Below are 18,795 nucleotides of genomic sequence, written 5' to 3'. Positions count from 1 at the left end.
AGCAGGCAGCATGTCCCCAGGTCAGCACCAGTGCTCGCTGTCAGTGCCGGCTGGAGAGAGACATCCCGGGAACAGGAGCCAGTGAGTCACTTCACACAGCGTCATCTGAGACTCCCGGCACAACCTGCCACTCTCCTCCGAGCTTATTCTAGGCTGTGCCCGCCTCCCGGAGGCTCCGCCTTCTCTGTGCTCCCACTACAGGCCACACCTCTGGCCGAATGATTGACACTTGGCTTTGAAGAAGAAAAGTGCCGGCTAGGAGTGCGGGCTTGTGGCGAGGACATGGACGTGGAGGAGACCTCGGCGCGGTGTGAGCGGTAGCGCCACATTCCCCCTCAGGTAACAGTGAGCGGAGTGTGAGCGGCGCTCAGCTGTCAGTGCGGGGACAGGTGCGGGCTGCTCTGCTGCTCTCTCGTGTCTCATTCCCCCGCAGCTCGATTAACCCTATGTGGGCAGTGGTGACGACTTGGTGATGTATGGGAAAGTTTGTGTGGCGTCCCCAGTATTATACATGGGCTAATATGAGTGTGATACCATGTTACATGTACAGTATAACTATGGTCACCTTATATTTATGGGATATACTGTATAAGCACCAGGGATCTTCATTCTGATGAGACCGGAGGTGATGCGTTTTAATGTAGATCGTGTCATCAGTGCATGCTGCGTTTTGTTGTGTTTTTGTTTTTTTTTAAGTGCAGATTCGGTCTGTGGAAAAAAAAAATTCTCTAATTTTCACTGCCCCATAGAATAACCCTGGTCTGCATGCTGTCTTGTGCTATCTGATTTTTTTTCACTGAATAGAACTCAAACCAAAAATATAGTTGTGTGAACTTGGCCTTAATTTTTTTTTCTCTTTTTAAGCTGGTCCATTTTGATACTGATTGTAACCCGTTCACTGAGCAGAAACAACTAAAGCCGACTGTAATAACTTTTTTCTTCTTGGAAATGAAGCCAGAGTTCTGTATGCAGAAGGGTTAATACTTGTTAATATTTCTACATTGAACCGTGTGTGGGGGAGGGGAGTGATGGCATGGGCAAATGTGGACCCATAGGCATTCTGTGTACCAGCCTAAAATACCTCTGTAATACAGAACGCCATGATCGGATGCTGGAAGAATCCATAAGAAAAATCGCTATTTTTAATAAGGCACAATATAGGCCCCAGCAGATTGTGCGAAACATTTTACAGATCTGTATAACAGATGATTGTTATCGAGCCCCAATTGTCACACTCTGTTCTGTTGAGCCCCCTTTGTAAGACCATAAAACGGCCCATATCTCTGGACCATATGGACAGAATACTCAGTAGAGCAGCGGGAATAACATAAGGGCAAAAACTGGTCACTTCTGACCTGATCATCTCCATGGGGCAGTTATGTCGCAGGTTTTACAAACTGGTTTTCCAGACAGAAAATCTGCTACATATGACAGAAACCATGAAATATCACTCAAATCTCAACACCTTAATGTGGATAACATGGCAGCATAAATGGATTGGTGCGACACACATGAAATCTGCAGCATGTCAATGTATAGAGACTTGCTTGGGTATTTCACCCATTGTAATGCAAAGAGTAAAATGCGCTGAAAACCTACAGCATTTCCGCAAAGAATATTTCCAGCAATTTGTGCGGCTGCTGATGTTACAGCGGATATGACCCATGGTAAGCATGGATGTAGCCTGCACTCCCATATAGTACTCTATGCGGCTATTCACACTAGACAATTCTATCATCTAGCATGTATACTCCTATCTAGTGATCTGTGTGTTTTCACTGTTCACACAGGAGATATATAATATATAATTTTTTTTTTCTTATCCACCTATGTGGTACTTTATTACTTTGTGTGGCCTTTCACATTGGATATGTTTCTTTCCAGCTGCAGCATGCACACACAGGCAGTGTTCTATATATCTGTTTGTACTTTTTCCTCCTGTAGGATGCATACACATGTGCTGCTTTATGGGACTGTTCACACTTGATATCATTCTATCCTCATGTCGGATGCATACACATGTGGTGTTCTGTGACTGTTCACACTGGATGGATGTGAGGTCCTCGGTCACCGGCGCAGATATTTATATCCTCCTTTGATTCCTGGGAGTTGTATGCAATGTGGCTCTCCCGTGGGTGTGGCGCACCTTAGACTTTGCTGGTCATGTGACCTGATGGCTCATTGAGAAACTTCTTGCCTTTTACTTAGCAGCTGTGCACGCCGCATGTCACAGGTCAGGTGATCACCCAGCCTGTTTCTGGGCTCGCCCCATAAGCCTAGCCATACACCATGACACACACCTTTCTCATCTGCTAATACACTTCTACCAGGTATCTAACTCTTCCATAGTCTCTCCCTTTCCCTTTTGTAATCTGACTTAATTGACTGTAATATCATGGAACTGACATGTACATTTCTCTGTTACTTTCGGTCATGTGTTTTCTCCAATTATGCCCATAGGTCATTTTGTTTTACAAATATGTGTTACATTTGATCTGTAGCTATGAGTAAAGGATTGTCCGGTCTTCTGCTAAAAGACTGCAGTCCTTTTTTGTGACTGCAGATGTCTGAATCCTGACAGCGCGCACTCTGTCAGGAATCTCCAGCTGTCACTTGACCGCTAGTATGCCATCTTGTCGGCACAAGATCACATGTATCCAGAAGTGCTCTTCCTTGCTCAATACCAGTGAAGCTTGGAATATAGTCGGATGTATGCAAATCGCACATTTGCAGTTATGTGACCCACTCTCACTGGAGAATCCTGACCTTGTGCTATGTGCATGCTGTAAGGATTCAGAAGTCTGCAGTCTTATAGCATTCTTGCATGAAAAGCTGCATAATTTTGGTACAACTTGTGACTACACTACAATTTTGGGGGTTCCTTTACGCCGTTTTTTTCCAGCTATGACAAAGTGGGTAGAGCTTAGATGGGGCGTATCAATTGCCACTTGTCAAATTCATGACTTGGCGACGTTTGCTAAGCCACAAATCTTATTCCAGCAGGGACTGGAGTAGGATTTGTGGCGAGGCGCACACTGAGGTGTATGCTACTTATCCGATATCTAAGGCGTGCGCCTCATCATGAATCAGGAGTGTCTTACTCCAGCACATCTCGTCATCAAGACCGGCCTGAACAATGCTGGTCTTGATGAATCGGGACCATAGAATAAATGACTGCCGACTTTCTTCAGAAGACCGGACAACCCGTTTAATGATGGATACACCCAAAACACGTGGGATCTAGCGTTGACTGTGGCACATGGCGACGTGTTTTTAACTATGGTTCAATAAAGAAATACAAATTTTTACACCACATACTGGAATTTTTAATTTATTTTTTTTTATTTTTGGATCCATGGGAACATACTGTCAGGCTGGGTTCAGACGTCTGTATATGGACCGCTCTGAGGGGGCACACTAGAAAAACCACCTTACTTAAAGCAAGCTGAGTTTAATTACAAAACCGAACACCACAAGCGGGAATGCTGTGTACATGCCGTTCTCTAAAAATACCAATGAAAGGAGTTCATCATTTCTGTACGCCAGTCCTGACCCAAAGTCATCTGTAGCAATATTCACTTTTTAATGACTTTGGCACATCTTTTGGCTACACGTGTGCAAGTGACAAAGAATGCATTTCTGCTTCTTTCTTTTTTTAAAGCTTCACTTGCTTTTTCAAAAAGTTGCCAAAGCTGGTGTAAAAATGTAAAAACTTTATGTGCAGCTACCTGCTGCTTAAAAATGTGCAAACTTTTCATGGCAGTTTTCTGCCGTCTGATGCTTTAAATGACCCTGACACTGCTACATCCTATGCAACCATGTGTGATGTGCCTATAACAAGGCAAACCTAATACTCCAGTGCTACTTTATCACAGCATGAAACTGTGGTGTGCTGGGGTCCGACCACATATTGTGGCTGAAGCGCTGCCCACCCATGGCAGAACAATGGCCATTGCATGTGGTCCCACCCTTTGATTTGAAGGTTGACAAAAGAACAATGTAATTCATAAATCTGGTTTACACTTTGTGTTTATTCCATTGTACGACTAATGATATTCCGGTAAAAACTGTACATAGTAGTAATCTGGTGTTGTGTCTTTCAGTAATCCGGTGCTGTTGCTTGAATTCACTTCTCAATGGACACGTCTAATGATGCGGCGAGGGACCGAATCCCCAGGTAAGTCCTTCCCTATAGTCCTATCTAGAAGCTTAGTGCTGGTGAATAATAATTATAATTTTATTTGTATTGCTCTAACATATTCCACAACCCTTTACAATTAAGCGAGGGCGTGTACAGATAATATCAGACCTTACAAAGTAACAGTTCATCAGTTACAGAAGGAGTGAGGACCCTGCTCACAAGCTGTCTATAAGGTGGGATATGTGTTGGGGCCGCATACAGTCCTTCGCAGGTCTGTTTCCTGGTTCGTACATGTGTATTCGGAGATGTCCCGTCCCACCCATTTATGACTACCTTTACTCATTGCCACTTTGATTACGTGTATTCCCGTCAATGTCAGGGCTTGTGTGCAGAGCTGACGTACCTCACAATGACTGAGATGTTGGTAATTGCGTCTCTGTTTTGGGAACCTGTATGGGGGAAAAGGTGAATTGTAGCTTCAGGGAGGAACTGTTTTCTTTCAGTTCTGAATTGCATATTTGCCCAGGCAAAAACCAATAGAACTGTATGACTATTAATGTTTGTGTAGTTTCTTAAAGCGGATCTGTCACTTGAATATCCCTCTCTATTTAAAAGGAATTTGTCATCATGTTTTTGCCACCTAATATGAGAGCAGCATATTATAGAGACAGAAACTCTGATTCCAGCAATGTCACTTACTGGGCTGCTTGCTGTAGTATTGATGATAATCTGCTGATAAAAGCATGATTTTATTACAAGAGGACTAGTAAACCTGCTGCCATTTAGTCCTCCATATTCATGAGCTCTGTATAACCCCACCACTGAGTGAATGCATTCTGCATAGGGGCGGAAAGCTGCCATCAGTGGTGTGGACGGGGTCATTCAGAGAACTGCTAGATCTGCGGTAGATAAGTCATTTTTTTTATACTCGATCTTTATCTCAATCACAGCAACCAGTGCAATAAGTGACACATCACTGGGATCAGGGTCTCTGCCCATACATCATCCGGCTCTGATGTGATAACAAACACCTGGTGACAGATTCCCTTTAGGGACAGGTCAGCTCCACTATTTGTTTTAAAAGCAAAATATTTTGTTTGCCTTACAGAACTTAAAAAACCACCAGCACATTAGATAGCGGTTGGCCACACTATTGGTAATCTGACAGCTCGCGCTCTCTCTTGACTCTCCATACACACAAACATTCATGTTTATGGAGGAGAAAACGCATTAAAAGGAACCAAAGGCAGCATGAATAAGAGACCTGTCGATCTACTGGAGCAAGCCATAAATTAGCCAACCAGGCCCGCGACAGACTAGTCAAGTCTCCCCCTTATTCTGCCCTTACGTCATTTTAAACCGTTTTTTCTGATTCACTGCAGCTCTTCAGAGAGGCATACCAGGCTGCAGGCTCTGATTCTTGGTGTCCGTGGTCCGAGCAGCATAAACCTATTGACAGCTTCCCTTAATAATAAAAGGGTCGGGCATTAAACTCGACTCTTAATTACATGTGATGAGTCAGGAGGCCCCTGTACACAGTAGACTGTCAGCCGACTTCGGTGGGTTTGGTTGACTTTAGTCTAGTGTGTTAGGTACTTTTTAACTCCCCAATCTGGGGCCTTTTTAATTTAATGAAACCATGTGCACCCAGAATGGTGATTTGTCTAAATATAATCTGGTGACAAAATCCCACGGAAGTGCTCCTAATGTCCCTCGAAAGCACCCAACTTTCCAGTAATCCCGGCATGCAGAGCCAGATCCCACAACCCTCCATGCCACTCACTGTGGAGAGCAAGATCTCACTCTTTCCACTAACCCAGAGCTGCTGTGTTCGTTACTAAGTGGATACCACACATTACCCGCTGTAATGAGGTTACCATTCAGTAACTGCTCAATAAAGTACGTGGAGGCACTGGGTTAGTGGAAAGATCCTGGCCTCCTATACATGATGGTCAGGCGGCTCAGCCTGTGTATTGTGAAGCTGTCCAGCAGCCCCATGATGGCTGGAGACTGACATGGATCTACTCTTCTGGGAAATATTTTCCCCACACAATTTTTGAGTGTGTTCTGTGCTGATGTCCACATAGAGAAAAGCAATTTGCATGGACATGTGATCATACAGACTCCTCCATATTAACACATTGCACAGGTCATGAATCTAGCCCAGGCAACTTGGAAGGGGCTGCATGCCTTGTGTGGGCGCATGCCTGTCCATCTGCAGCCATGGGCAGGAGCCATGATCGGAGTAACCAAAGGATGGCTAAACCTTGGTGTGATTTCATCAATAAAAGAAAAATTTGCACATGCAAGTAAATTGATTATATATACAGCTCTATAGCAATTGCTACAAATGTTTTTTAAATTATCCAATCCCTTTAAATATAATATTTGGCTTTACAAATCGTATCTGTTTTGGGGACAGGAACAAATCCTGAGTGCAACTTTCTCTTGTAATGATAAAAGCGTTTCTCTCCTCTATTAACTAGCGTCGTGTTAAATAAAAATAAAAAAAAACCACAGATGTCACTCACTCCAGCTCTTTGTATTGGGTACAGTGATGACGGCACATCACCCCTGCAGCCAATCACTGAGCTCAGCCGATGTAGATGGCACAAGCCAAGCTGCAGTGGGGATTTGCTCTGGAGTCGTGATATTACCACTGCAGCCAATACACAGCACCCAAAGCAGATGCTGAGAGCCAGTGCTGGACCTGGGGAGGATGAGTACCACCTGACTTTATTATGTTTATACAGTGCTGGTAAAGAGAGGTGAGACATCCTTTTTGATTTTAACAGTTTGCAATACTTTTTTTGCAAAATTGAAACTGTAGGAAATAAACAATTTAGAAGGTGCATTTAGGCAGGATGAAAATCTGAACAATTGTTCATAAGATTGTTTGTTTCTGATTTACCATTTACGGTGTCAACAGGATGGCACACAAGCCAGGAAAATGCTAGTTAATAGGGGAAATGGGTTTGTTTATGCCACTATAAAAACCATTATTGTTGGCAGCTCATCTCCATGTAAACGGGGAATATGCTGCCAATAACATAGTGCTGTGTGGGGACAGATGTCGGCCTGTAAATCGGTCTTTGTAAAGGGAACTTAAGGGCTCGTGCAGACGACCATATTATCGGCCCGAGTGCAATCCGACTAAAATATCAGATCGCACGCGGACCAATTTTATTCTATGGGGCCGTGCACGTGTTTATTTTATTTTTTTTCTCCCTCCCCAAGGAAAACTGCATGACAGAGTTTGATGCGTCATTCAGATCACACTTGGCCGTGCAAGTCAATGAGTGCGTGGAAATCATTGGGCTGCACTCGGATGACATCAGAGTGCATTCCGGTTTCAACGGACTGACAGAATGGAGGAGCTGGGGAATTTTTGCTTTCCATCTTCCCTTCAGTGTGATCTGATTCTCTCATCTGAGAGAATCTGAGCACACTATGTTGACACTGATCAAACTCTTATCACGGTTTGATCTGAGTGTGATTTGCATAATCGTCCTGATTCTCTCCGATGAGAATCTATGGCCGTCTGCACCTGTCCTAAGATGCCGGAATGTCATTTACTGTTTAGCCTCAGGAAATACTTCATGAAATAACATTCTTAGACAAAACTGTGACCGCTGCAGCCAATAGGTGGCCGCTGATTGATGCAGCCATCACATGACATAATTTATATCATGTGACCCACGAACACCGCGCTGACATCAGAGGAATAGTGCTGGTTCGGGAGGTAAATATCTTTATTTTATTATGCACGCTAGGGCTATTAAGTTGATGTCCAGTAGTGTGAAACCCTTTTAAGAGGATTTATCACCATTCCTCATAAAACAACAATTCTGGAGCATCTTTTCTTATAGCGAAGTATTGTGCTGCTCCTCTGTTATTCTTTCTAGCAATTTATGGATAAATTGATTACTGGGTGTTACCATTCCCGGGTCATTCTGGCACTATTAGCACTAATTGGACAGTGTCGGTGTGTAGAGCACACTCCCTATTAATAACACTCAGTTGTCAATTTATTCACATTTGTAGAGTTCCAAGCAAAGAGTCCCCAAAATTGTAGATTGCACTTATTTTCTAAAATAGCCAGAGTTCACAGGTCTCTGTGATAATTTATGTGGCGTGAAGACTTTGGCTCTGAATTGATTAGCACAGTTACATTTGGTGGTCTGTAGGGGGGGAGATTTTTGAAGTCCAGTTCAGTTTGTTCTTGTGCCACAACTACATTGCCGTTGATGAATATAGCACATAAGACCTCTTGGAGACAGTATTCTGCTTTTTACCCCATCCCTGTAGTGGACTGAAAGATTCACATTTTTAAAAAGGCGTAATTCCTAAATCTGGTTTAGACCTCTTTGCATGGCTAACTGTGCCCACTTTCCCACCACTTTTTAAAAGTGACAAGACGATTGCCTAATTGTATAAAGTTTCACAGTATTTGCACAAAAATAATATTCAGCAATGTTTTAATGCCTAGATTAGAACTAGTGTCTTTTAAGGCAGTGTTCACACAGTCCAATGTACAATGGGAAATGTTTCTAGGTTTACAAGCAGAATATACACCATCTATAATGGACTAGACTTGTGCCACACGTGTATCATGCCGCCGGTGTGCACTTGTATGCCATTTACCGGCTAAGCTTCCCCATACAATTGCATCGCACAGTGTTAGAGCTTCCTTTTCTACGTCTGAAGTGTGCCATGTAGTCCCTGAGCTCTGTACTGAGGTGTCTAAGGCTGGGCATTCACTTAGTTATCTGTTGGACGAACGTTTCTCCCTATGGTTCGAATGACCGTCATATCAGCTGACTCTACCATATACCGCAGTGCTCGCTTGGCCGAGTACTCCTGTGCTCTGTGAGAAAGCCGCCACGGACACGTCTGCCAACGGCTTGCTTATCTCAAGAACAATTCAACTGCCACTCCGAAATGGGCATGTCTGCTGGCTCCCCATATGCAGGCCAAGACAGTCCATATCGGCTGGTTCAGCTGACGTTCGTCTGTGTATGGGGACCTTAAGGGGACAATAGGCAACTTTAAAAATAAATGAAACCACAGATCAGATTGCTGCTTTCTGTTAAGCTAGGTTGTAATATTAGAAGTGACTGTTTTCTCTGTCATTCAGCAGTAAGGAGAGACTCACTGAGAAATGTGAAGGTCTGTAGCTTTTAGTGTCCAATATATAAAAAAATGCAAAAAACATAACTAGAAACTAGTATGAGTATCACAACCTTCCAATGTGCCCATCTCCTTCTGTACTGTAATATTTCTGGGTTAATAATGGCCCGGCACTGACTATTCTATTCTGAATATTACATTTACAATAACTTTCTACAGGGCAGGGGAAGCGGAGTATATTGATTATGTAGTGTTGTGAGGGAAAAAGATTCAGTTAGAGGCGTTCTAGTCATTTAATCCTCTGCTGTGTCTTGGATTTTCTGTCTGGTGGGTGGTCTCGGTGCCGGGCCTGTAGATGCTGGGGGAGGGATATGTCACAGTGGCGGCGGCCCGGTCCGTGGCCCAGGGTGGTCAACAAAAAGGGGGATTGAATATATTTATATGGGATTTGTAATTCTTAGAAAGTGTTTGTGACGCCACCTGTGGTTTCTGGTAATAGATACCAGTGCTGCTTCAGACCTCTGGGGCGGTTAGTAGGGCAGCTGAGTTGGAACGGCTCCCCACAGGTAGAGCGGGCCCCAGGGCAGAGTAGGTGCAGATGCTTGTGATGCTGGGGCTTGTGGTGCAGGAGAGATGGCGCAGAGGAAATAACTGACGGAGGCAGTGGAGTGCAGTCATCCGAGTTTACTCACAGTTCTGTTCAGGTTCCTCAGGTACACTGTACGGGTGTCAGCCTCCCGCGTCGCACTGCGTCTACCAGATAAGGGGTCCAGCACTTTCTCAAGTATATCAAGAGCGCTTGACGGATCCCCGCTTTCTTTATGTTCCTTACTAGACCGACTTCTCGCGCTGGGTCTTCTCCCTCCTGCCCTGCGCTTCCCCACACACAGTCCCGATCGGGTGCTCTGAAGTCCCTCTGGGCAACCTAGAGTTCCCGGACCTACTTGATGCCCTTCACGGTGACTAGGGTGAGACTGTGGCAACTTCACCATGGTAGTGCAGAAGCCTCCGGTTTTCCAGCCGAGACCTGGAGTAACACGGCTGGTCCCTTTTTTATACTCCTATAAAAGTGCTCCCCTTGTTCTGCATCCTCCACCCACACCCACTACTGGTTCCCCCCCCCCCCCCCCACTCCAGCCAGTGACAGGGCTCAGCAGGAACACAGTGCATCTTGCCCTTCCAGCCGGCCTGGAGCAGTGTAGTATTGGGGTTCCGGGCAGCACTCCCTTCTTACCTGAGAGAAGGAGACACCACACCTCTGGGTGAGGTGCAGTACCTCTGTGGTGACTGAACCCTCAGGGGCGCCACAGTCCTATCGGTGACTGACAGCCTTCCTTTCATAAGTGTGCATACAGAGAAAGCTGTCAGTCACTGCTAGGACCGACCACCAGACAGAAAATCCCAGAAAGAGCAGAGGATTAAAACATATAAGATATAGTGAATCTTTTCTCACAAAACGATATATTAATCTACTCCGCTCCCCTCGCTCTGCAACAGATTAGACTGTATTTTTGGGGTGACTGGTTCCTGCAACGCAGAAACACTGATCAGAATGTTGCTGGTTTAATTCAGTTGGCTGCAATGTAGACATATTTTAGCATCCGTATTACAACCACAAGTCCTAATACCTGAGCCAACTGCAAAATTGGGATTTCTAGTGCTAATAATTCGGGTCTAAATGCAGTCAAATGCTCCAATATCCTGTCACAATATGTAGTGGGTATAATAATAATATTCGCAAATGCCTCCAATTAGAAATGTAGTATAGTTCTTCTGATAAGCGGTATCCATGGTTGCGACCACTAACAACTAACTATCACTATATGAGTGGTTGTAACCATGGATACCTAAGCTATGTTGCATGCAACATGTGCAGGGCATTGTAGTAGCTCATTAGAAGAACTATACCAACTACATATTGTGATAAGATATTGAGATGGGAATATCCCTTTAACTGTAGGGATAATTGCATCAGAAGCACCTAGATGGGTAATGTGCATCATACTGTTAATGTTTATTTTACGTGCCTTTTAAAATTGCTTCTTTGAGATAATGATGTGTTTTCAATACTAGGATCGATGCTTATGGATTTGAAAGACCAGACGGATTTGATTATGCTTCTTATGAGGACTTTTATTCCCGATATGTGACTGTCCTTACAAGAAGAGCTAGGAAGTGGTCTAAAATGATGCAGAAGTCAACAAGACTAGAGAAGAGCATCAAAGGTAATAAAGTGTGTGTGTGTGTGTGTGTGTGTGTGTATGTGTATATATATGTATATATATATATATATATATATATATATATATATATATATATATATATATATATATATATATATATATATATATATATATATATATATATATATTACACACAATTATAACATTTCTACATGCAACCATTACAATACACACCTTGTTTATTGGTTTTGGGAGACAAGTTTCCATACATCTCTGCTGGTGTCATGTACAGACAGTTTATTGCAGTCATTCTTGTGAGTATGCTACATACGGAATACAGCTTGCAGTAAATTATTTCTGGATTGTGCTGACTACACCTGCAGGGAATTTATTTTTGAATGGCATCTGATGTTTTATTTTGTCATTATACACTTAGTGACAGACCAGTAAACTATGTAAGACCTCTTATTGTTAAGTTGCTGTTAGCATATGTTGCTGATCTCCGTTGGAAGGTGTAACCAGGTGAACATTTTTGCCTTCTTAACCTGTGTGGCTGCATCTGCTATTTTGTCATGTGGCTAGAATGGCATTCGGCACATTCAGATGCCAACCAAAGTTGCCCCTATGCCATCTGATCCAGCCTGACCCTGTCTGTGGGCAGTAAATAGCTTCTGGGGCCATGTGTTTGAGGCCCCCTGCTCAAAGCCTTTTTAATTGGAGTGCGTGGTTTTTGGGCATCTAAACACTGCTTCCTCTTTAAATAAGCAACTGCTACAAATACTTATTGCTGTATGGCAGTAATTGGCATAGCTATTTCAGGTAATTAGAGATGAGCAGTCAGTTTTCCTAACGAGTCTGTTTAGTAAATACTCATATCTCTTAATATATCAATTCCGCATCCCCGTTTCTCTGTTTTGTCCTGGAGGATTATCTCAAACCGCACCATGCAGCACTTTAGGAAAAGATTGTCATACAGAATACAAACAGGTCGTCTTCATGCAAAATCGCCTTTTTAATAAAAAAAAAAAAAAAAAAATAGGCAGCAACACGCTAAACACTTCCTGAATGTGACCACTAAATAAAACCGTCCCCAACCCTTAAAGGACCCAACTCTTCGGTAGGAGTCTGGTCCGAACCCTTCTTGCTGTCAGAAGGTGAGTTCTTTTGACTAAAAAAGCGCTGTCTGCAACTATAAATCATTGTTCCCATTCAGTAACCTTATCACAGCTGTTACTGACTCACTACAGACAGCGCTGCTTTAGCCAAAAGCTCGAGTTCTTGCATTCTGACAGCAAATGCTGGAGAATAGGGTCCTTTATGGCTCTTCAAACTATTTTTTTTTCGTGGCCTTGTGTAATAGATCAAGATGATGCCTGGGCATCATGTCGAAATGAAAAATGCTGCTCTATTAACCATTCATTTGCCTCCTGAAACCTGTAAATCAAAAATAGTTACAAAATGATTCAATATTGCTGTCAAACCTGCTCTTTCTGTAACTAGAAAAAGAACTTTGCAGATTATCACCATCCATAATGCTAATGCTTTCTCCACAGCTGAGCCCCATCGATAGCTAGGGGGGCTCCCCTTTGCCGAGGCTGGCCTCATAGTTTGAGAAGCGTGGCTGAGGCTGTGTTTTTTCTTTCTTTAAATTAGATATATTTAATGTATTGTTAGTGTAGCTGCCTATTATTTTCAGCCATAGAGAAATGATGGGTTCACTTTAAGAAGGCATGTCAGGCCAGTTCTCTTTAATGGGTGTGTGGTAATACCTCCAGGGTCTAGGGTAGAAAAGGGGTTAATATATACTACCCTAGACCTATGGGTTTTGTCATGTTTTACGTTCAAATTTTTTAAATGGTTATGTTTTAGGGATTTTTTTACCCTCGTCTATTGAATCTTGGAGAAAAAAATTAGAAGGCATGATGTTGTACCAAAAAAAAATTTCTCTGTTGCTTCTTTGGAGGACACAGGAACCACGGTGTTAGTCGAGGCTGATACTAAGAATATATCTTAACAAAAAAAAGTTAGCTTCTCGAAGTAGACTGTACCTTGCCTGCTAGCACCAAACCCCCTCAGTTTAGTGTGGTGTAATATGAAGGCAGACATGGGTCTGAGTCTAATTTTTTCTCTATATATTATTTTTTGGAGGGGGGCTTTAGATCTCAGATGATTGCTTGGAGGGGTAACCCAGTGTATTTAAGCATTCTGTTTTCAATCCATATGGTGATGAAGAGCACAGCCTGTACTGTTCAGCCTGTATCCTCTCTCGTTAGAATGGCAGGCCACTGTACCTTGATGCAGTCGACAATCAGGTACCTGGGGTGTTTGGTCCATTTTGCCTTTTTTTGTATCTCATCCACCATAGCGTGTGCATTTTGCATGGAGCGGAAGATGGGGTTCAGATTTCCCGACACCTAAGCACAGGATCCTATTTCTTCAGGATAGTAAAGCTTGTCCGTCGCTGCAAGCTTGCGTTTTTCGCTTGCTTCCCTGTGTTGTTTTTTTTTTTTCTGTGTTGTGGCGTTCGCACTTATGGTATTTCATTTTGTGTTTTAGTTCTTTCAAGAAAGGAGGTGGTGGGGGGGGTGTTTTTGGTTTGCTTTCTTTTTTCCCACCGGTTGGGGTTTGCCCAGCATTCATTTGCACTTAGGCCACTTACTTTGGTGCGCGCCTAGGTAGCTGCCACAGCCATTGTGGAGTGTTGGTGGGTGCAAGTTCTCTAGATGGGTTGAGAGCAGTGCTCCACCCGCTGGCCAATATCGTCTCTCCTTACATTTCCCATCATTCGCATCGTGCTAGACTGGCTCCAAAGATCCTGATGTGCAGATGACCTGTGGGCCCTCCCAGACTGATCAGATCTTCCTTCCCAGGATTTACTCTTCCATCAGAATTTACGGTCTCTCAGTTTAACGGCATGCCTGTTGAAGCAATGATTTTGAGGTTATCAGGACTATCGGATGCAGTTATCCAGACTGTGACTAAGGTGCAGAAGTCCTCCACATTGCGTATCTACCATCGCACATTAAAGGCTTTCTTTTGTTGGTATGAATCCAACAACGTTGCCACAATGTACCAATGTACTTCTCCTTGCTGGAGCTTCTCTCCTCTTTGCAGTCGGGACTGATGCTTAGCTTCCTCAAGGGTGTGGTGTCTGGCTAGTTTATTTTAGAGAGTTCTAGCTTTTAAGCTACTGTTCATGAATCTTCTCCAGAGAGTGGCACACGCTAGGCTGCAGCTGACCCTGAGTGTTTTTTTTTATTTATTTATTTTTTTTTTAAATCACATGTTTTTTATTAATTTTTATAAAGATTTTCACAAAGGTAAAAACAAAAAAAACAGACCAACATTGGAGAAACACAGTTCTCCACCCCCAACCGATGCATTAAACATGAGTTATTTCTACATTCAGGCTCTGCAAAACCAGCATAATTAGATGACCAAATATTTGAGCATAGTAACAATACTCAATCCAATTACATATAACTTGTGGACGTACTAATAACATTTTTATTAATTTTCAAAGAAGTTTAATTTGAGGCATCATATAAACGTAACTCAAAGCAAGCCGAGGCGAAATCTCATCAGTTCCCTGTATGTCAAACCAGAGCCATCAATCCATAGACCCCATATCTTGTCAAATTTAGTGAAAGCATCTCTTTTTAGGTACATGCCTTTTTTCCAAATTTACTAGCCAGTTAACTTTATCAATAAATTCTGATATCATAGGCTCCTGATCTACTATCTATTTTTGGGCTATCAATTTTCTTGCCATGTATAACATACGTGTTGCCGCAATTTTGCTGTACTCCTCAATAGCCAGATCTTCAACATATCCCAGTATACATGCTAATGGTGAAAGCTCTACATCAATTGAATAAACCCTGTTAATTGTTACAACACTCTTCCAAAAGGACACTAAGTTAGGACAGTTCCACATCATATGAAGCATATCTGCTATGTTAGTTTTGCATCTAGGACAGTGGGGACTTGAGCAAAATCCTATGTTAAATAAGAATTGAGGTGTCCTGTATACCTGGTGTATCACATATACACACGTGGTCAAAATTGTTGGTACCCCTCGTTTAATGATAGAAAAACCCACAATGGTCACAGAAATAACTTGAATCTGACAAAAGTAATAAATTAAAAATCTATGAAAATGAACAAATGAAAGTCAGACATTTCTTTTCAACCCTGCTTCCACAGAATTTAAAAAAAAATTAAACTCATGAAATAGGCCTGGACTGAAATGATGGTACTCCTGAAAATAATGTGACAAAAGGGACATGTTAAATCAAGTTGTGTCCACTAATTAGCATCACAGGTGTCTACAATCTTGTAATCAGTCAGTGGGCCTGTATATAGGGCTACAGATACTCACTGTGAGGTTTGGTGACATGGTGTGTACCACACTCAACATGGACCAGAGGAAGCAAAGGAAAGAGTTGTCTCAGGAGATTAGAAAGAAAATTATAGACAAGCATGTTAAAGGTAAAGGTTATAAGACCATCTCCACGCAGCTTGATGTGCCCGTGACTACAGTTGCACATATTATTCAGAAATTTAAGATCCATGGGACTGTAGCCAACCTCCCTGAACATGGCCGCAGGAGGAAAATTGATAACAAATCAAAGAGACGGACCATACGAATGGTAACAAAAGACCCCAGGATAACCTCTAAAGAGATTAAAGGTGAACTTCAAGCTCAAGGAACATCTGTGTCAGATCGCTCCATCTGTCGTTGTTTGATCCAAAGTGGACTTCATGGGAGACGACCAAGGAGAACACCATTGTTGAAAAAAAAAAAATCATAAAAAAGCCAGACTGGAATTTGCCAAACTACATGTTGACAAGCCACAAAACTTCTGGGAGAATGTCCTATGGAGAGATGAGACAAAAATGGAAGGCACATCAGCTCTATGTTCACAGATGGAAAAATGAAGCATATCAAGAAAAGAACACTGTCCCTACTGTGAAACATGAAGGAGGCTGTTATGTTCTGGGGCTGCTTTGCTGCATCTGGCACAGGGTGTCTTGAATCTGTGCAGGGTACAATGAAATCTCAAGACTATCAAGGGATTCTAGAGAGAAATGTGCTGCCCAGTGTCAGAAAGCTTGGTCTCAGTCGCAGGTCATGGGTCTTGCAACAGGATAATGACCCAAAACACACAGCTAAAAACACCCAAGAATGGCTAAGCACAAAACATTGGACTATTCTGAAGTGGCCTGCTATGAGCCCTGACCTAAATCCTATTGAGCACCTTTGGAAAGAGCTGAAACATGCCGTCTGGAAAAGGCAACCTTCAAACACGAGACAACTGGAGCAGTTTGCTCGTGAGGAGTGGGCCAAAATACCTGTCGAGAGGTGCAGAAGTGTCATTGACAGTTACAGGAATCGTGTGATTGCCTCAAAAGGTTATTCAACAAAATATTAAGTTAAGAAAATATCATTTCTGTCCAGGCCTATTTCATGAGTTTAATTTTTTTTTAAATTCTGTGGAAGCAGGGTTGAAAAGAAATGTCTGACTTTCATTTGTTCATTTTCATAGATTTTTAATTTATTAGTTTTGTCAGATTCAAGTTATTTCTGTGACCATTGTGGGTTTTTCTATCATTAAATGAGGGGTACCAACAATTTTGACCACGTGTGTCTATATGGGACAGTCTATGGGATTCACTTAAAGACAGCTGTGGAACTCTTTCCAGTATATCTCTTTCCAATGATTTTCCTCTATTACACTCTCCCATGTCTCTTCTGAGACCCTGAGTGTTCTTAATTTCACCTTAAACTACACACAGTGTGTACTCCAAAACAAAAGAAAGTAGTGCACATATGAACAAATGAAATACATGGAAACCCCCCCCCCCCCCCAGACTAAGAGTAAATTAAAGAAAAGGGAACTGGGTCGGAAGACATACAAACAAACCATAAGGAAAGCAACAGAGATTAGTAAATTAAGATTATCACGAGCCGCGGAGCTGGGTCTCCAAACACCATCAACTTGAAATATAGCCAGCAATGACTGAAATTGCCAGGAGAATATAAATAGCCCCTCCCAAGATGTGATGGGACAAACCAAAATGAGAACGAGAAAATGCATGCATAGAAGCTAGTCAAGAGCCTTATCAGCAGTTGGATCTGACTACGCTGATGGAACTCTATTAGGCGATCTATATGCAGATCCTCTGAATTAACCGAGGCGTTATCTTCTGGACTGTAACCCTTAAATTTGACAAGATTCTGCAAATGCTGCCTGACCCACTGGATCCTAAAACTCGCTCTACTTCATACTCCTGATCCACCTCAATAATGTCTCGGGGGACCTGGGGTCCACTCACATTTCTTTAAAAGAGAAGAATAGAAGGAGTTGCTGATGATGTGTGGTTTTTTTTTTTTTGTTTCCCCCCCAAGCTACAGGGGGTTGAAGCTTAACTGTCACGGGCTTCAAAATTTTAGTAATCCTGTAAGAACCTACAAAATTGGGAGCAAACCTAGAATCCACCTTAAGACTTAAATAACCACTCAAATTCCCCCACCCTAACGACACGTGGCTTTCGATGTCTGCGGTTGGTACCTTCTTTGACCTGGTCAATGGTTACTGAAAGCCCCCCGCCCCCTACCTTCTACCTCCTTGCTGGCTTTAATTTATTGGGAAGGAAGTCTCTCCTCGTTGGGCGAGAAAAATGCCACTGGAACCTGACGAGAAGTCGGAACTGTAATGTACTTTGCGCTGTAAAAATAAACCGCTTCACAAAATGCACCAAGCACTCTTTATGGGAACTTAGCCTGGCTGACCTAAGGCACTAATCGATCAGCTACTTGTTTGCTGATAGGCAGTCATTTTAATAACCTGTTTACACAGGCTGACCCTGCAGTGCACTGAATGAACTGTAATAGATCATTCAGTATGTATAGGCTGCTATTGTTCTCAGAAGCATCCTCAGAGTCCTGTTTACACACACAGACTACTCTTCAGATGCGCACTGAGCAATCTGTACTAGATCATTAAGTACACATGGGCTGCCATTGTTCTCAGAAGCATGAGTCTTCTTTACACAGGATGATGCGCTACAGAGGACGATGAGATTGAGTATTTTTATTCATTTATTGCAAAGCAAAAGATGATCTTTGTTCATTCGGCGAAAGATCGGCAGCGTCTTTTAACTGCACCATCACCATGAAATTGTAAGTGGACCTTAATGGGAATCTCTAAGGAGGATTTCATCCACTCCCCCCTACCCCCAAAACTATTTATATGTGCCTATAGCGCTTTCAAACTCAAGTCCAGTAATATCTTTACCATGACAGTTCGTTCCTCCTTTACTGAGAAATTAGCGTTT

General features: G+C 42.7%; 1 protein-coding gene across 5 annotated transcripts in view; it reads left to right on the top strand.

Annotated features, from left to right (window-relative positions):
- GRTP1 (growth hormone regulated TBC protein 1) overlaps positions 1 to 18,795 on the top strand; it is an 85,677-nt gene that overhangs the window by 11,916 nt on the left and 54,966 nt on the right. For 2 of the 5 annotated variants that reach the window (XR_012277800.1, XM_073664410.1), the window contains exons 1-3: positions 178 to 339; positions 4,104 to 4,177; positions 11,345 to 11,496. Coding sequence is in view for 4 of the 5 variants with exons in the window: in XM_073664410.1 (XP_073520511.1) it covers positions 4,137 to 4,177; positions 11,345 to 11,496 (193 nt within the window). In the remaining variant the exon portion in view is untranslated. Of the gene's footprint in view, positions 1 to 177; positions 340 to 2,207; positions 2,331 to 4,103; positions 4,178 to 11,344; positions 11,497 to 18,795 lie in introns of those variants that run through there. The other 3 variants (XM_073664411.1, XM_073664413.1, XM_073664412.1) reach the window with 2 other exon arrangements.

Source organism: Phyllobates terribilis, unplaced genomic scaffold (assembly GCF_046119375.1).
Source record: "Phyllobates terribilis strain yellow unplaced genomic scaffold, ASM4611937v1 Scaffold_2__4_contigs__length_985480577, whole genome shotgun sequence".
Lineage (NCBI taxonomy): Eukaryota > Metazoa > Chordata > Amphibia > Anura > Dendrobatidae > Phyllobates > Phyllobates terribilis.
Note: the sequence above shows the minus strand (reverse complement) of the source record. Positions and strands in the feature narration are given on the sequence as shown.